Source organism: Mesocricetus auratus, unplaced genomic scaffold (assembly GCF_017639785.1).
Source record: "Mesocricetus auratus isolate SY011 unplaced genomic scaffold, BCM_Maur_2.0 Super-Scaffold_100022, whole genome shotgun sequence".
NCBI classification, from domain to species: Eukaryota; Metazoa; Chordata; class Mammalia; order Rodentia; family Cricetidae; genus Mesocricetus; species Mesocricetus auratus.
The window spans coordinates 4,765,764-4,784,315 of NW_024429203.1; the positions used below are offsets into that span (position 1 = coordinate 4,765,764).

Here is an 18,552-nt window from a genome sequence, read left to right on the forward strand (position 1 = left end):
CTCCTGAGACTAGGACTGTGGGGCCAGCTGACAACTTCATGGTTAGCCTTTGCATGAACAGCCAGAAACTTTCTAAAGGGGGCCACGCCATTTTCCAAGCCCGTAATCAATGTATGAGGAGGTGGTGATGTTATAGTCCACCCTTGTGAGCACTGCTATCCTAGTAGCAAGCAGTGACATTGTGCTATTGTCTTGCTCACAGATTTCTTTTTTAAAGTTTAGGAAAATGTTGCAGAAGCAGAGTTCCCGTATCTTCTTTTTTTTTTTTTTACCAATCTCCTACATAGATTGCCCTGTTGTTGACATCTTGGATTAGTGTAAGTGGTGAGCCAATATAGATGCACTCTTAGTAGCTAGTCTCTAGTTTGCATTATAACACATTCATAAAGCTGTCCAAACCCATGCATTTTGACAAACTCATTATTTTTCAGACTCACCATTAAATTATCATAACAGAATTGTTTGGATCTCTAAAACTCCTCTGGACTCTGTCTATTCTCCACCCCCTCCAAAAACAAAAACAAAAACAAACCCTGGAAGACATTGATATGCCTACAGTGTTAGTCATTTTGATTTTCCTAGACTATCTTGGGGTTACATGGTTGGAGCCAGGCAGTATGTAGCTCTTCTCAGTATCCTTTCCCCTTAGCAATGAGCATTTTCAATTCCTTTGCATTTTCTCACTGTTCGCCAGTACCAATTCTCTTCTAATTCTTCCTTCCTCCTCTCTTCCTCCTTTTCTTTTAGTTACTTCCTCCTTTCTTGCCATGTTGCTGAGGATCCAACCAGGGCCTTGTGCACAATAGGCCAGCCCTCTACAACAAGTGACACTTCAGCCCAACACATTTCTTGTTACCACTGAGTAACAGTCTGTTGTGTGGATGATGGATGTGCCAACATCTGCTCATCTGTTCACCTGTTGAGGGCATGTTGGTTGTTTCCAAGGCTTGATAATTACGAAAGAAGCTGCTATAAATTCACTTGAAAAAGTTTGTCTGACAGAACCAGATCATTTGGATAATAGCTAAATAGGATAATGGTTATATGATAGCAGAATGTTAGCTTTGTGCAAAAACAGAAAACTATTATGATGCCTGAACCATTTTTATTTCCCCAAGCAGTGAATGGAGTCCTTTTGCTCTGTATCCACACTGCACCAGCATTACCAAAACTTGGTACTGAAATCAATGTCCAGTGCTCCTTAACTTATTTTTTAGTGCATGGATCACTAATCACACATAATGTCGAATACCTTTCCACATGTTTATCTTCCATTCCCACAACTTCTTACAGAACATGCGATTATGTTGTACTCAGGTGTTTATGCTTACTTTATTAAGTTGATTGCCTATTTCTGTTGTATTTTAAATTGTCTGTTGTATTATGAATGAAAACCCCTCATCACATTTGTAATTTGAAAATATTTAGTCCTGGTCTTTGCCCACTGGTTTTATTCTTTTATCATCTAAAAAAAAGGTTTTCCTTTTTGCCTGTGCATGTGTCTGACATGCATTTTAGTGTTTGTATGTGTATGAGCACATATATGCATGTAGGTGTTTGTGTAAGGTACATGTGTATGTCTGTACACATGCTTGTGGGGACAGAAGATAATGTAAGGTGTTTTTTTCCCATATATTGAGGTAGGCTCTCTTACTTGAACTCAGAGCTCTCTGATTGGGCTAGTCCACCTGCCAGCTAGACTGGATTTTGCCTCTGCCCTCTCATGGTTGGATTCCGGGTGACCTCATGCCTACTTGGCATTTCCATGAGTACAGAAGATGCAAACTCCAGTCCTCACACTGTGCAGCCTGTGCTTTATCCACTGCGCACCTCCTGAACCTAAGGAGTTTTCATTTTAACACAGTCCAAGATTGACTTACTGGGTTAATGAATCACACTTTCGGTGTTGTATTGTCAAACATTAAAGGGAAAACTACAAGTGGGCAGATGTAGTATGAAAAAGAGAAGACCCAAAGACAGATACTGGAGTTCAAGCTTCAAGCTGAAGATCAGAAAACCAAAGCAGCCAAGCCAGTAAACCTTACCTCTACCCAGCTGAAATGGCAATCCTGTCTCCAGGAATCCTCAGAGGCAAAAGCTCTCAGGTCCTGTCTCCTCCTCCTTTTACTCCTTTCTCCGCCCAGCCATATCGTCCTGTCTCCACCTCCCTAGTGATGGTATTAAAGGCATGTGATCCCAAGTGCTGAGATCACCTTTGTGTGAGCTGTTTCTTTTAGGACTGGATCAATTTTGTGTAGTCAGTGTGGCCTACATGACATCCATCTACCTTTTAATCCTGAGTCCCGGGATTAAAGGAGTGTACCACCACCACCTAGCTCTATGGCTGCTGGGATTAAAGATTTGTATCACCACCTTTATAGCCTGACCTCTATAGCTTGCGGGTTATTTTGCTTTCTGAATAACTCAGACAAGCTTTAATAAATCATAAATGATATATCACCACAGGCAGGCTATTTTTCTGCCTATCTGGAGTCTCAATTGAGAAAATAACCCCACCAGACTACCCTATGGACAAGCCTGTGGTACGTTTTCTTAATTAGTGATTGATTAGGGAGGGCCCAGCTCATTGTTAAGTGTTGCCATCCCTGGGCTGGAGGTTCCGGGTTCTATAAGAACTCAGACTGAGCAAGCCTTGGGGAGTGAGCCACTAAAACAGCCTTCCTCTATGACTTCATCTTCAGTTCTTGTCTTCTAGTTCCTGCCCTGAGTTCCCTAGATGATGGACTTCACTCTGTAAGATGAAATAAACCATTTCCTCCTCAAGTAACTTTTAGTCATGGCATTTTTACCATTACAATAGGAACTTAAGTAAAACACCCAGATTTTTCTCTTATGCCAATTTTATAATGTTCATATAATACATTTTGATTTAATTTTTATAGCTGTCACATCTGTGTCTGAACTCATAGTTTTGCATATGGATATTGCACTTTTCCAGCATCAATACTAAAAGATTAATCACCACTGAATTGTCTTTGTTCCTTGATTAATTATGCAGATGAGTTATTTATGTTGTATGGGTGTGCTCTGAGGGTCTCTATCCTTTTGCTTTGAGCTAGTCATATTTAACTACAACAATAACAAAATACCTAATGTCACATTGTCTATTTCACTGTAGCTTTGAAATAAGTTTTGAGGAAAGGCATGGCTAGTCCTCTGACTCACTTCATAAATATTGAATTGGCTTTATGTATCTTTTACCCTTTCTATATAAAACTTAGAAAAATGTATTTACAGAAGCAAAGTACTTGTTGGTGTTTAGAGTAGAAGTGTGTTGAATCTGTTGTTCAAAGTTGTGACCTGACATTTTGGCAATATGGATTTTTTTTCATAAACATGCCACCTGAGCATATCTGCCACCCAAACTTGATTTCCAATACCTTCCCCATGAAAAGAAGCCTGGGCTCCTTCTAGAAAAGGCAGGCAGGGAAGGCATAAGAGAGACCTGAAATAGTTCATTGTGATAGAAATTAAAGTACGTCTAAAAACAAATAAGTAAATTCATAACAAGAAGAGAAAAAATCATAATGATCACATCTGAAACAAATGTATCTTCAAGGTAATTAAGGATAGACATGCTATAAAGCACTGACAAATTGGATACTTTTTGTTATGAAACACCAAGACAAGCTGAGGATCTGTATAAATGCAACATGGCATCCTGAGTAGATCTGCACCTAAAGAAAAATATGCTCAGTCAATTGACAAAACTATAATATAGACAACAGATCATTGTTAGATTTCCTAGAGTTGCCACAACTACTATGGCTGTTTGTTGCTTTTTAAAATGTGCTTTGAATTACTTCGGGATGTGGGCCATAGGTTCAACATATGCCCCATCAGTTCACAGGCACCACTGCGTGTGCTACTCAGTGCAGGTGTGACAGAACAAATGGAGCTTCAGAACTGGTGAATCCAAAGAAAAGACTCACAGTATTTCTCCTAAGTGTGAAATTCTTCCAATAAGATTTACGAAAGCTCCAGGTAAGCATACACAGAAATGAGGAGACATTTGTAAACAGAAGGTACCGTGACACCACGTATTCTGAGCTATTGTGTGGAGATGACTAAGACTGAATTTGACTAATCCTACTTTGGTCAGCCCATTTGCTGACCAAATATCACTACAGCATATATCAGTGCTCACGATTTGGATAAAGCAGTAGTTTTTGGGCTACATAGAATCAATTTCAGGGGCAATTGGCAGAAGAAACATTAAATCATGTCTCTGAGAGCTCATTGAGTGAAGAAAATTGAGTTTCATTAGAAAGAGAGAAGGATACGGCTATGATGGCAATCTTCCTTAAACAATAATGTTACAACAGGGCATCATAACCCAGAGATCATCTCTGAGAATGGCTAGTTGAACCCCAATATCACCTGTTTATCAGGTGACAATACAGGCACCAAAAGTCATTGTGTGTAAATAATAAAAAGTGTAAATGTGTTCATCTATGTAAATACCACTCCATTCTTAACAAAAGAAACTAACATCCACACATTCATGCTTCTGTACAATTTGGGATAATATATAATTTTAGCTGTTTACAAATAACATGTTATGCTTCAAATATTACATAAGGTTGATAATACATTTCTGGCAGAAATAAATATATTGCACTTAAACAGAACTTCATTAGATGTTACTTCATAGTTTTAGGCGTATAATTTTTCCCATAAAACATTTCCCACTCCCTTTCCCGACCCCACACTGCATTACAGTGACTTTTCCACGCAGTTCATTAAGCAAATGAAGACACAGCAAACAAGGAGACCTTGACAGAGTCTGCCAAACAAGTGATACAGAATGTCATACTTTAGCAAATAAAAGAAACTTTTCAGATTTCTGAAAATTAAAAAGAAAGCAATTCAATACAATATGTTTTTGTGTCAGAAGTAAAATACAACAAGTTGTATCTTTTGTCCAGATGTACTATTACACACACACACACACACACACACACACACACACACACACAATTTATTTTCTTTACAGGATGCTTTCTTTAAACAGGGGAAAGATTGAAATTATATGAGAAAGAGAGAAGCAGATAAAGAAAGCTAGAAAATACTTATGGATTATTATCTCATAAAATACTTACAAATGAGCCATCCTAATTTATCTTGCAGGGGAAAGGTAAGTGTTTGGTATTTTATAACCGCTATAGAATAGTAAGCTGTGATGAAAGGGTTTTATATTTCCTTAATGTTTTAAAAGTTCATAACCTTCCTTTTACTCTTTTATAGCAATGCCTTTCATTCTAAGACAATACAAAAAATGTGTATAAAACCCATACTTCCTGCAGTAACTCTCTAGAGGGACAAGCTTAAATTTTTTCTTTTATCTATTGCTTTGTCAGAGTGAGTACTATTTTGCTTGTAATCATTATCAATTCCATGCTCATTTAGAAATGGAAGTATTTTTTCTTTCTCAATAGAATACTGAGTAAAAACTTGAGTTTTAATGCGGTATGTTAGCTTGCTCATTAATGACTAAGTCACCACTGTGCGGCACTCGCCTGTCTATCTAATAGAGTGGGAAGTCCTCCCATCCATTTTATTTATGGATGACTTTTCTCAGCATAGTTGTCCTTTGTCCTTTACATAAGCAATGTAGCTTGAAAACTTAATCTGAATTAGAGAAATGGGGTAAATATCCTAACATCTTTCTGAAACACTCATAGGCAATTGAGACATGAGGTTTCATTTCTAATATTTCTTGAATATGTAAAGGGTTCCCTTTCTTTTAATTACTGTGTTTGAGGAGGGGAGTGTTGTATCTGGAGAAGGAAAATGGCAGACATTTGGCCAGACATTGGGGAGGTAAGATCTTGGGATGGCCCAGAAGCCAGCACAGCTCTTACACAAAGCCCTACACAATGTTTCTGCTGTGTGATGAATCTCTATCAAGAGGTTTTACAGCTCTGTACCCACTCACTAAGAATGCTGGCAACCCTTCCAGACAATTCACCCTTGTTACAAGCCATAAAGGCCAGCAATGGAGCAGAAAGTCACTGAGCTAGACAATGTTACTTAACAATTGCTTACATGCTAGACAAAACTGGATGTATTACCACAAGAACTACTAAAGACAGAAAGTGCTGGGATGATTCACTGAATAAAGAATGGGCACAACTCAACTTAGAATTATTGAGGACTATTTTAAAACCAGAGCATAAGTCAGACCAGTGAGTTATGAATGAGTCCACCAGAGCTCCGTAAAGTAAGCCTGACCCAGCATCTTCAGCAATACTGTGCTTGGGCACGCAAAGGGGAAGCCCCAATTTTATTCCAAATATATTTTAGGTGTTGGTCAAAATTAGTCAACTGGATTTACCTGTTAATATCTAATTCTTGCTACCAATGTTGGTGGAAAGAGCATTGGGATTTTAAATAGTAAAAACCCCAGGGGTTAATAAGAATTGACAACCAGAATAAATCCAAAAGCTATAGGTAGCTCCTAGGCTAAAGCACACAGATTGGGCAAAACCACAAAAATGGTATCAAAACAATGCTTTCATTCAATGGAAAAGAAAATGAAGACACATACTCACTTTAATATCTGGGCACTATAGGGGGAGGGGCTGAGGAGCTCCCTGTACAACAGTGTCTTGGTATTTCCTGCAGCACTTTATTCCAAGGTACTTTTGCAAAAGGCCAATCACTAAATAGCAATTCCCCACACCAGCTCTATGGGCATTTATTCTAAACACCACTCACAACTGGTTTTTAAAAGTAATGCATGTCTGCATTATTTGTGGATATGACTACCTGACAATGATACACGATGATTCATTGGCTGTGTCTGACGTGGGAGTTTAAAAGGGCTTTGTCGACAGTCCATGCTTCTTTGTAAGTCAGCTATGGACTCTGATAGAGACTATCAAGTGCAAAATCTAAAGCCAGGCTCCCGCACGAGGGCTGTGTGTGGTTCTTTGTTTTGTAGGTCAGATTTGGCCTGGAAAAGTCATTCCACATGGAAAAGCCTAACAAGGCCATCAAATAAAATTGTCAAATGATATGGCAAGTATGTATATTACATTTATGACTAAACACACTTCAATTGTCAGGAGTGCTATTTCCCATATCTTCTAGCACATTCAATACATTCGACACAGGAACAGAGTAGAATGAAAACTACATATGAAATTTAAACTAAAATAAAGTCCAGGGGAACTTTGTGAAGCAAACCAGTCACATCCTAAAGGTGGGACACACTGTCTTCCAAGATGAAGGTCTAGTGACTTTAATAAATCTATATTATTAGGGAAATGCAATATTGCAGAATACCAGATTTGTTGCCCTGCTTGTAAATGCTAAGATACATGTTGTTCAAAAGTAACGCTTGGTTATATAGAAGTAAAACATAATCTGTAGTGTGTTTACAGAGGAGAAGCTTGAAGCTTACCAAGGAAGCGAGAGCGGAATGAAACTCTAATCTGCTGGTCAGAGCTGTTAGTGTTTCTGTCAGGGAGTCACTGGATTAACATGCCATTTCAGGGAAGGGAGTCTGTAAACTCGCCACAGGGGAATAAGAGAAGTCAAATGCAGGGCACACCTATGCCCATAGGCAAACATGAAGTCATGGTGAGCCACAGTGGGAGAAATGTCATTGGCAAAACCCTGATTATGATGGCAACAGCTTTAAAGCATATTTACAAAAAATGAAATAAAATTTGGACCAGTGTGTCTTAACATGCAAAAGACCGCCCTACCCAGAAGCGAAGATGAAGGGGACTTTGGCTCCCATGGCAGAGAAATTCCCCTCAGAAGAGAACCAACATGCTTTGATTGTAGCCTGTAAAGAAGAAACTCACCAATCACCAAGCATGGGTTATGGAGGGGTCCTCAGTGGTCACACCAGCAGCCTATTGTGAGTGCAGCGCCCCAAAAGCCAACTCTTTGATAATAACAGAGCTCCCTAATTTAAAATAGCATACAGAGGGTTTCCACTACATAACTGCAATGCTTTTGCAAGAAAAGAATCTTTAGGAAAAAGAAAAAGGACTGAAGACAGAGCTTATGGTGTCATGGCCTGTGGATATGGCAGGAACTTGGTAAAGGCATTACCATATATTCATTAACACCACAGGATGCATTAGCACCGACTCTGCCCCTTCCCCCAGCAAACTGACATAAAGGAAACTAAACATGCTTAAGCTACAGCACTACAAACATTTTGTTATTGCTTCCCATTTTCTACTGCGAGAAATGGACTTGAGCATTTGAATATGCTATATAGTATTGCCTTCTAGACGATGCTTTGAACCTGTTGAAAGCAGAAAGAAAACCTATACACAAGGAGTTTATACAATACTGCACCACCACGACTTTTAGCCACTAGGAATAACACACCTTGAGATTCCTTCGCCTTAGATCATTAACCTTTCCAAGTAAACCGATATCCTGTTGGTTGTAGGGGTAGGCTAGCTGAACTTTACACTGATCCTCTCCTGGATTCAACTATAGATGAATCCTGGCCCACGGTGCACTCCCATAGAAGTAGGTTTTACTGTGAGTCCAGCTCTCCTCTTTAATAAGTCCTCTATTTCCTGGAGAGCCCCTGCTCCAATACCCCACATCCCACCCACCCATCCCTCTCCTATATTTCATACCCATTTGCACATCCTGGATCTAGCTCCCCCCACTCTCAGAAGAGTCATACAAATGGTGTCATCACTGCAGAGGAGTGGCGTAGTCCTTGGATGGCTGCATAGGGCCCCTGCTGAAAGTAGTGATGGTATCGAGGCATGTGGAATGAAGGGAATGTGGGACCGCTTCCTTGCATGGAGCTGGCAATGGCAGATGGGGTCAAAGGCATTCCCAGACGGCTATATGGTGGCAGAGAACCCTGTATAGGGTGAGGAATGGGTGTCGCTATGGATGCTGTGCTGGTGCCAAGAGCAGTCAGGGTCTGTGGATGCTGAAACCCAGGAAAACTGGAAGACGATGATACCCAGGAACTGAGAGACAAATTGTCAGATGTTGTAAAGGCTGATCCTGAAAGAAAAGTACTCATTAGACTCAGACTGCTATGTAAATATAATGATGACAAGCTAAAGATGAGTTTGTTTTCTTTCATTGTTGTTTTGAGACAGGGTCTTACTATGTAGACCTGGCTGTCCCACAACTCATTTTATAGACCAGGATGGCCTCAGACTCACTGAAATCTTGCCTGCCTTTGCCTCCCAAGTGCTAGCATTGAAGGCATGTGCCACTATGCCCAGCTTAAGATCAGCTTATTTTCAAAAAATGTTCCACACCAAGAGTAGTTGAGCAACACAATTGGGACTCCTTTTTTTTTTTTTAAGGTTTGGAGAGTTGACTCAGCAGTTGAGAATACCGGCTGCTCGTCCAGGGGACATGTTCAATCACAGTACCCACATGACAGCTTACAATCATTTGTGACTCCAATCCTACAGGAATATGATGCCTTCTTCTGGCCTCTGCAGGCACCAAGCATGTACGTGATACACATACATACATACATATATACATACAGGCAAAGCACTCATATGCCACATACACACACACATATATATGTGTATATGTATATATATATATATGTGCATATACATATATAATATATAAATAATAAATACAAAAAAGAAAGAACTCAAAGTTGGGTGGTTAAAGATGTCAGGGTGGATCTGGGAAGAGTTTGGCAAGGGGTGCTAAATATGATGAAATATGCTTTATGAAATTCTCAAAGAATTAATAAAATTATCAACATTTTAAAAACAGGTAAAAATGCTAGATTATCAATCACAAAGACAAACTGACATGAGGTGTATTAGAGGGCAGATCCAACTCCCCAAATAAGAGGATACCATTGACATCCTACGTGGAAGGAAGAATTGACTAAACAGAAAAACACTCAGCTGATGGCCTGCATATTCCAGAGAAGCCAAGCAGAGGTGCTTTGCCCAAAGAATGATCTCACTTCCTTAAAGAGTTCCAAATATCTGTAGCACCTCTCTAAAGCAAGCTGGATACGTATGTCTCAGCAAAGTCACCTTTTCCCAAAGCCATCATGAGAACCCAAAGAATAAATTCTTCTACACCAGCATTCAGAAGTTGAAACACAAGGGAATGCTGAATTTTGCAACTGAGTGATGGTTGTGGTTTCTATTCCCTGAGTTTTCTTGGTATTTTAGAAACACACACACACACACACACACACACACACACACACACACACAAAATTCTTTCCCCATGTGACTGTCTTAGGCTCCAAGGTGGGCCACTGGCCTCTCCTTCTCTCTGGCTTCCTGTGTGCTATCTTCTCTTCGAACTTTCTGCTCAAGGAAACTTCACTCAGTTCTCTTGTGTTTTGTGTCCCGTGTGCAGTATGTATTAAACAACCTCGCGTGCCATTTCCCCACCCCTTTTTTGAGATATAGTCTCTCAGTATTCTGGAGCCCACTTAGTAGGCCAGGCTGGGAAGCCTGTGAGCTCAGGGATTTGCCTGCCTTTGTTTCCCCAACACAAGGAAATTACAAGTGACCAAGCCATTTCCCCAACCCTTTGTGTAGTTCTTGCTTCAACTATTAGGGCCAGTGATGGCCCTTTGTCCTGATAATCCTCTTTTAAAAATTTCTTCATTTTGAACTTTGATTCTAATAAGATATCCCTAATTTTCAAATAAAGTTGAGACTCAAAAATAGTAAGAAACTGTCCAGAAGTGTGACTGGTGGCTTTTCGGCAGTAAGTCACAGACATGTTCACCTCTACCCTGATTCAAAGGCTCTGGGTTCTGTTGCTAGCAAAACACATCACAGGCAGAATAGCCACTCAAGCAAAATAATGAAGCATACTGGATCAACACTAGAGACTGCCTCTTCTGAAAAGGCTGGAAGTCAGTTATTGGCATGTGTTCCCAGAGGACCAGACATCAGCATCCTGCCTTCATTCCCTATCAAGTGCTCTGGCCTCCCGCAGCCCCATATCTTCAGATGTACATGGCCTTACCTCGATTTGGAGTTGTCTGGCTCTCCTCCCCAAGTACATCCTCTTCTCCATAGGTGCGGATGGGTGAACGGGCATAGGAATGCTTCTGGATCAGGCTCTCTACACTCTCCCTGTTTAACAGAGGGGCACATCACAGTTCACTTCAGAGAGGGGCTTAGGGGTAAGTCACTATTTTCTCAGCCAAAGGGAAAGACAACATTCAAAGCTTGTATGTTCACCCACTACACAGAGACTTCTGGGATGTCTAAGTGCAAATAAATACAACTAGACTGAACCAGAAGACACCGAGCAATGAAATATGGTCACAGGAGGACGGAATTTAATGAAGCAAAAATTTGATGAATAGATTTACCATAGGATGGCAATGAATCTTCTTATTAACTTTGGCAAATAATGATTCAAAAGAGATATGAATTGATTCAAATGTACTGGCTCAGGATATGATAAAATATTGGGAAAAGCTCATAATATCAGTCATAAATGACTTAGTGTTCACTAACAATGCGAAAGCACAGAGCACACGGCAATATGAACAGTTTGGATAATGGACATAGCAGGGCTTTGTTTTGTTAAAACTGAAAATTACAGAAAAGCTGTGAAGGGAAGGTGAGCAGCCATTAAGAAGTTTCTGAGACCCTCAGAAACGCTGGTATACGTTGTCTTTGAAGAGCTGTAACCTGAAGACAACACCAAATAACCAAAGTGCCAAAATGGGTATTTTTTAAATTGTGTGGAATAAGGAGAAACCAAGCACACAACTGCATACTAAAGAAGTAAGAAAGTAAATCAAATGTCACAATAGCTCTTCAATGCAACATTTGACATTCCACATAGATATATCCATACTTGGGAAAATACTATCTAATTAGCAGTGTGTTTGGGGTCCTAAATGTTTACATAATCATGACGGTGTGAGGGATCTTATTTTCAACAGATGATGTGGAGTGCCCAATTCTGCACTTTCTAATGGTTTCTTGATCTCTAATTTAGTGTATCGTCACACCAAAGCTGCAATGCCCTAATTTGCTATTGTTGAATTTAAGTCTTAAGATGAATTTTCACCAGTATCCCCAACTTTTTCTTTTTCAAAATTGTATTGGTCATTCTAGTTCCTTTATTTCCATATAACTTTAGTATTCTGTGATTTACTTTTAAGCTTACTGAAATTTTAATCAGGATTGTGTCTGACATATACATCAGTTTATGGAGAATTGACATTTATAAGAATGAGTCTTTTTCAACCCATAAACAGTACGTCCTTCCATTTATTTATCACTAAAGCTAAATAGATTTAAATATACAGGCCTGACATGTCTGAGCCACATTTATCTCAAAACTTTATAATATTCTACTAAATTCTTTTTTATTTCAATTTCCAATTTTTCATTTATAGTAGGTATAAATGTAATTTTCTTTTGCATGCTGATCTGGTAACTGGCAGTTTCTTGACTCATCTATCTGTTCCTGTAGCTCTTTTAAAGATTTGCATGTTGTGTGCAATCATATTATCTATGATCAGAAGTGATTTCAGTTCTTTGCTTCTGTTCATAATGAATTTTATTTCACTTTTCCACAGTTTACTGCAGCATCCGTAATTACCTGCACAGCTCTAAATAGAAGCAGTCAGATCCACTTAGTGAGTTCTCACACCATGTGCACAACATGAGCCCCTGGAGATTCTTCCATTGGAGTTGGTTTAATGAAACTCCAAAAACTGGTCCCTTCTCATCCCATATTAATGAGAGGATTTTTTAAAGTAAGGAATAGAAATTGTATTTTTATTGTGTTTTGTTTTTTTTTCTCTGTTCAGTGTCTACTAAGATAATCAAACGAGTTGTCTTGTGTTAATCTAGTCAGTTATGTTGGGTGAACTTCTAGCATTAAGCTAACTTTGTATTTCTGAGGCAAACTCTAGTTGGTCATATTAATGTCCTTTCATTGAACTCAATATCCTAGAATTATTTTAAGAATTTTCCCATGCACATTCAAAAAAAGGAATATTAGGCTCTAATTTTCTATTATAATATCTTTCTTCAGTCTTAGTCTTAAGGTAACAATGGTCTCATAGCTTCATTGTTAAATTATCCTTGGTTTCTTTTCCTGTTGCTGTGATAAAATAGCCTACCAAAGCCACCTAAGGGGAAAGGGTTTATTTCAGATCATAGTTTACCATCCACCACAACAGGAAGGAAAAACAGGATGAGCCTGGGGTGGCAGATCATATTGTAGTCACAGTCAAAAAAGAAAGAGACACATTCATGCTGCTCCACTTACACAACCCAGGTTCCCATCCAGGGAATGGTGTCACCTCACCAGAGGTAGAGGGGCTTGCAATTAATGCAATCAAGATAACCATGTTTGCTCCGAGGCCTATCTTCCTAGTGAGTGTAGGTCCCATCATACTAACAGCTAAAACTAACCCTCACATATCCCTTCCCTTCAGTTTTCTAGAAGAGCTTAGGAGTTTGTGCTATTGTACACTCTTTAAATATTTTGTATGTCAATGTGAGGTGCACTCTCACCCTGAACTCTTGGGGAAGGGTCTAGGCCCTGCCCTATATGAAATGACAGACTATGGACACCCCCATGGAGGGCCTCACCCTCCCTGGGGGAATGAAGGGATAACGGGGGGGGATGGGGGGAGGACACAGGAGGAGGGGAGGGAAAGGGAGAGGGACCTCGAACTGACTTGTGAAGCAACCTTGTTTCTTATCTAAATTTAAAATGGAAAATAAAAAAAAATAATATGCTTAAAAAAATATTTTGTATGTCACCAAGGGCACCTTAGCATTTACGGAAATATTAATTACAGATTCACAACTGTCAAATTACATTTCTTCTTGAATGACATTTCATGGGTTTTGTCTCCAAAAAATGTATTACCTCATTTAAATTATTGAAATTATAAGTATGCTGATTATTGTACTATATGATAATATTCCTTTATCACTCCTTGTCTTAACTTCTTGTCTTTTTGCTGTAATCAAACATTCTGACAAAAGCAACTTACAGGAGAAGGGTCTTCCCAGCTCAGTTAATGTAATCAAGACAATCCCCCATAGATATGTATACCATAGACCGGTAGTTCTCAACCTTCCTAATGCTGCAACCCTTTAATACAGTTCCTCATGTTCTGGTGAACCCACAAACATACAAATAATTCATAGCTGTACTTTTCTACTGTTAATGAATCATAATGTAAATATCTGTCTGTGTTTTCTGATGCTCTTAGTGAAATAGTCACTTGATCTCCAAAGGGCGGAAACCCACAAGTTGAGAACTGCTACCGTAGACAACCTGTCCTGGACAATCCTTCATGAAGGTCTTATAGACTAAAGATTAGGCAGACTCAACAGCAGTATTACTCCCCACATGCTTAGTAATGGGGATTGTGTTTTCTTCCTGATCAGTTTGACTGGAGGAATGTCAGTTTTATTAATCTCTGCATTAGTGTCCCACTATTTTTCCTTCATTTTCTTTTCTTGAGACAGGATTTCATGCAACCCACGATGCCCTAGAACTCCCAAACCACCTTCCTCCACTTCCCACATGCTGGGACTTGAGGCTTGTGCCATCATGCCCAGCTAGTTTGGTCTTCTTCTTTTTAAAAAAAAATAATGGGTTTTATTGTGATAAGAGTAAAATAGTGTTCATCAAACTTAAACTAACCACTGAAGAAAAGAAAGGATGAGAAGGAGAGAAGAATGGAAAGAAGAAAGTAGGAGATGAAGGAAGAAGATAGAACACAAGAGGAAAGCATCACGGAGAAAACCAAATCGTGAGCAAATTGTCATTAAAACAGGTTCAATTTACATAAATTAAAATATTAGCTACTTATGGGTTTAAACAATCTTGATATAACCTAACAATCTATAACCAATAAACAGAAGTACTAGATAACATAAACACTATCCTTTCAGGTGCTGAGCTATACTCCAATGCAAGTAGGCAGTAATGGCAATGAACTAAGAACGTGTTGAAAGCCAGCAAGATAACTCAGTCCATAAAGGTGCTTGTCACCAAGCTTTGTGACCTGAGTTTGGTCCCCAAGACCCAAAAATTGGACAAGAAATAGTTTGGTCTTCTTTTAGTGTTGACTTTTTAAACTTGCTGTCTATTACTTTACTTTCAATTCATCTCTCTACGATTTAATGTGTTCCTTGTGGACAGCAATCCAAAGCGAAAGCCTCTGCCTTTTGATGCGGGCACATAGCCTATAAATAGGTGGTGCTCCTAGCTGGCTGCTGCTGGCTTCTTTTGTCTAGTGCTGTTGTTTATTTTTTTTTTATTTTTTGCTCCTGCATTTTCCCAGATGTTCTTTGTCCTTTTCCTCTTTCTCTTAAGGTTACAGCTTCATAGCCCCTCTTTATCTCCTTTTCTTCTGTAGCATTTACAGCTTCCTTCTGTTACTTTACCGATTGTCTTCATGGTTATAGTAAATATTTAGTTTGTCACAATCTACCTTGAGGTGATATTGCACCTTTGAAGGATACCAGAAGAATCTTACCAGTTCCCAGCACTTAAAACCTTGCAGTTAAATATTTAATTACCCCTTCTAGCTTTGTGCCTATTTTTTTTTTCAAGACAATGTTTCCCTGTGTAGCTCTGGAGGCTGTCCTGGTGTCCTGGAACTAGCTCTTGTAGACCAGGCTGATCTCGAACTCACAGAAATCTGTCTGCCTCTGCCCCCAAGTGCTGGGGTTAAAGGCGTGCGACACCACCACCCGGCTCTGTGCCTATCTTTTAAAGCATTGTATGTTTTATAAATTCTGTTCTATACTGTTACATCTTTTAACAATTTTAGTGATATGTCAACTTTTTGTCTATCCATGTCCTTTGCATTTTTGCCAGTCTTCATTTCCTCCTGGAGATCCAGAATGGGACCTAACACAACCACTTCAGCCTGAAGGACATCCGTTAATCTATCTACAGAGTAACCTGAGGATGATGACGTCGTCAGCTTTCACATGTCTGGAAAACAGCCTTCCCTTTCCCTTTGCTTTTTAAGAAGTCATTTTGGTGACTGTTCTAACTCTAGCTGACTGACTTTTGCCCTCAGCTCTTCAAAGACTGCCTTACTCATTGCAACTCACCGTCATCCTTAGCTTTGCTTCTCTGATGTAATGTCTTTAATCCCCTCAGTGCTTCCAATGTTTCCTTTTGTCATTGATTTCCGGTCATTTGATTATGATGTAACTTTCACTTTCTTCATGCTTCTTGAGCTCAACCTTGTTGGGCCTTTTGGATTGTGTGTTTAATTGTTGCTAAATTTGGAAAAAATGCATTTCCTTTCCCATCCTCCAGTGACCTTCGAGTGTCTCCAGTTACAGATAAAGGATGCCTCTTGAAGCTCTTTTTGTTTTCTAAGTTGTCCCTTTGCTGTTTTTCACTTTGGATAATTTCTGTTACTCTGTCTTTAATTTACAAATCTTGTCATCTTCAGTATCTAATCTACCCTTAGTCACACCCAGTCTACATTTGACTTTGTAAAGAGTATCTTTCTCTTTCAGAATTTGATGAGGATCTTTTCTTCCTCTTCCATGTGTCTTTCTGCATGTATGAAATATAGTCATGACAACTATCTGATTATCTGTTGATTATAATATCTACATGACTTTGGCATCAACGTTAGGTAAATAACCCTCATGGTCAGGCATGTTCTTTCATCTGTTTATATACCTGGTCAGTTTCTTTCTGTGCTGATGTTTAGGCCTAGCCACTAGACACTGTGAACAATGTTTCTAGATATTTCACATCCTCATACTCGCGTACATACTCTGAAACTTTGCTCCTGGTTACATTAGTTGGAAATGCATTGCAATTTCTCTTCCAAGGATGTTTCAGATAGGACTGTACCTAACCAAGGGCTATTTTTCCATTCACTAGTGAAACAAAGCCTTCAGAAACTTTGCCCAGTGTCCTGTTGAGCAGTGCTCCCACACACACACCCAAGAAAGACTCCCTAGATCTCTGGATTTCTTTTCCTTAAACTTCACCTCTTCCTCTCTCTCCGGTGTCCTCTGAAGTCTCCTATCATAGGACTCTTCTGCTCTGATTTCTCAAGGGATCCTCCAAGCTCACCTCCCTCATTCCCTTCTGATGTCATGGTCTGAACTCTCAGGAGCAACGCGCCGGGCATCACTTCTCTGTTGCCATTTGCTTTATCCTCAGTGACTACATTGTCTTTTGTTGCTTCAGGCCCGGAGTCATTAAAAAAGTGTTTTCTGTGTTTTGCCTGTTTCTGGCCCTTGTTGCAACAACTTTTCTGGGGGCACTGTTCCCCATGATGCCCTCATAAGAACCTCAAAGCCTGGCAGGGCACCTACATCAACTCAATCTCAGCTTCCAGGGATGGGACACTGGCTTCAGTAACTAGCAAAACTTCCTGGGTAATTCCAACAGGAAGGCACAGTTAGGGATGGAGGGGACATATGTGGAAGGAACTTTTCACCAAGCACTCTTCTTTAAGTTTTGAACTTTTGATGTATGTATTATTTATTCAAAACTAATTGCAAAGTATAAAAAAAGCATGTGACTCTCACAGCTTACCAGTGTCAGAATAGAAAAGAACTGATGTCCAACATTAGCATTTCTGGATCTTATTATAAATGAGTTAATAAAAGTAATAGTCATATTAGCTTTTATATTGACATAAAATCATAAGAAGCTGCAGGTTACATTGGAAGTGCCATAAACTTGAATGCCACTCATTGACCGGAAGAAGGAATCCATGAGGTTGTGGACTTAGCTACAACACTTTCAATCCTTGCTATATTACTTCCCTAACCTCCCTTTGTTTGTAAACTGGGAAGCAAAATATTTGCCTTACAAGTTCAATCATATGTTCAAGTAAATATACATGTGCACATATATATGAATATATATATGGAATCATTACCACGAACAATGTATTATAGAAATTGTGGAGCTATTAGTAAATAAAATATTAAAAAAATCTGTCTCTTAGGAGGAGGATGAAAAGAGAAAGAGAAGGCAAAGAGAAGAGAGGATGCGAGAGAGAGATATTGTGTATATGTGATAGTACAGTATGCCGTCACGAGGGGAAATGATCTCTTTCAGCAAAGCAAAGAACCAGAGGACGTGATGCTAAGTGAGATCTTGGCTATGGAAACACAGTGCTGTGAGCTTTTCATGTGTGGCAGTAAACAGAAAAAATGGGTTCTGATGGAAGTTGGTGATGATTAGAGGGACATTGTTGGTGAGTAGGAACGTAGGATGGGAAGTAAGAAAGAACCGAATTTAATCTGTGTGTGTGGCATTCGTGTGTTGAAATACAACACTGAAGCCAGCTGGCTGAAAAACCCATCATAAAACGACAATCAAAAAAATACACCCAAGCTGGTGTCTTTTAAGTCTGTGCCATTAGTCATGATGTTAATATTTAAAATAGAAATTTAAAAGATTTGGGTCATTATCTGTACATAAGGAAAAGTATTTGCTTAAATAGCATAGAAATACTCCTCCTTTTTGAATAATCATAAAGGGATATAGCAGTATATTTCTAAAGTATGTTCCTTTTACCATGACTTTTATGTGTAA

General features: G+C 39.2%; 1 protein-coding gene across 2 annotated transcripts in view; it reads right to left on the reverse strand.

The window, feature by feature from the left end:
• Positions 1-8,626: 8,626 nt before the first annotated feature.
• Positions 8,627-18,552, reverse strand: part of Tbx20 (T-box transcription factor 20) — a 49,061-nt gene continuing 39,135 nt past the window's right edge. For both annotated transcript variants that reach the window (XM_040730200.1, XM_005078506.4), the window contains exons 7-8: positions 10,993-11,102; positions 8,627-9,021 (exon numbers count right to left, since the gene is read on the reverse strand). In XM_040730200.1, coding sequence (XP_040586134.1) covers positions 8,681-9,021; positions 10,993-11,102 — 451 coding nt within the window. In that variant the 3' untranslated portion in view covers positions 8,627-8,680. The remainder of the gene's footprint in view (positions 9,022-10,992; positions 11,103-18,552) is intronic.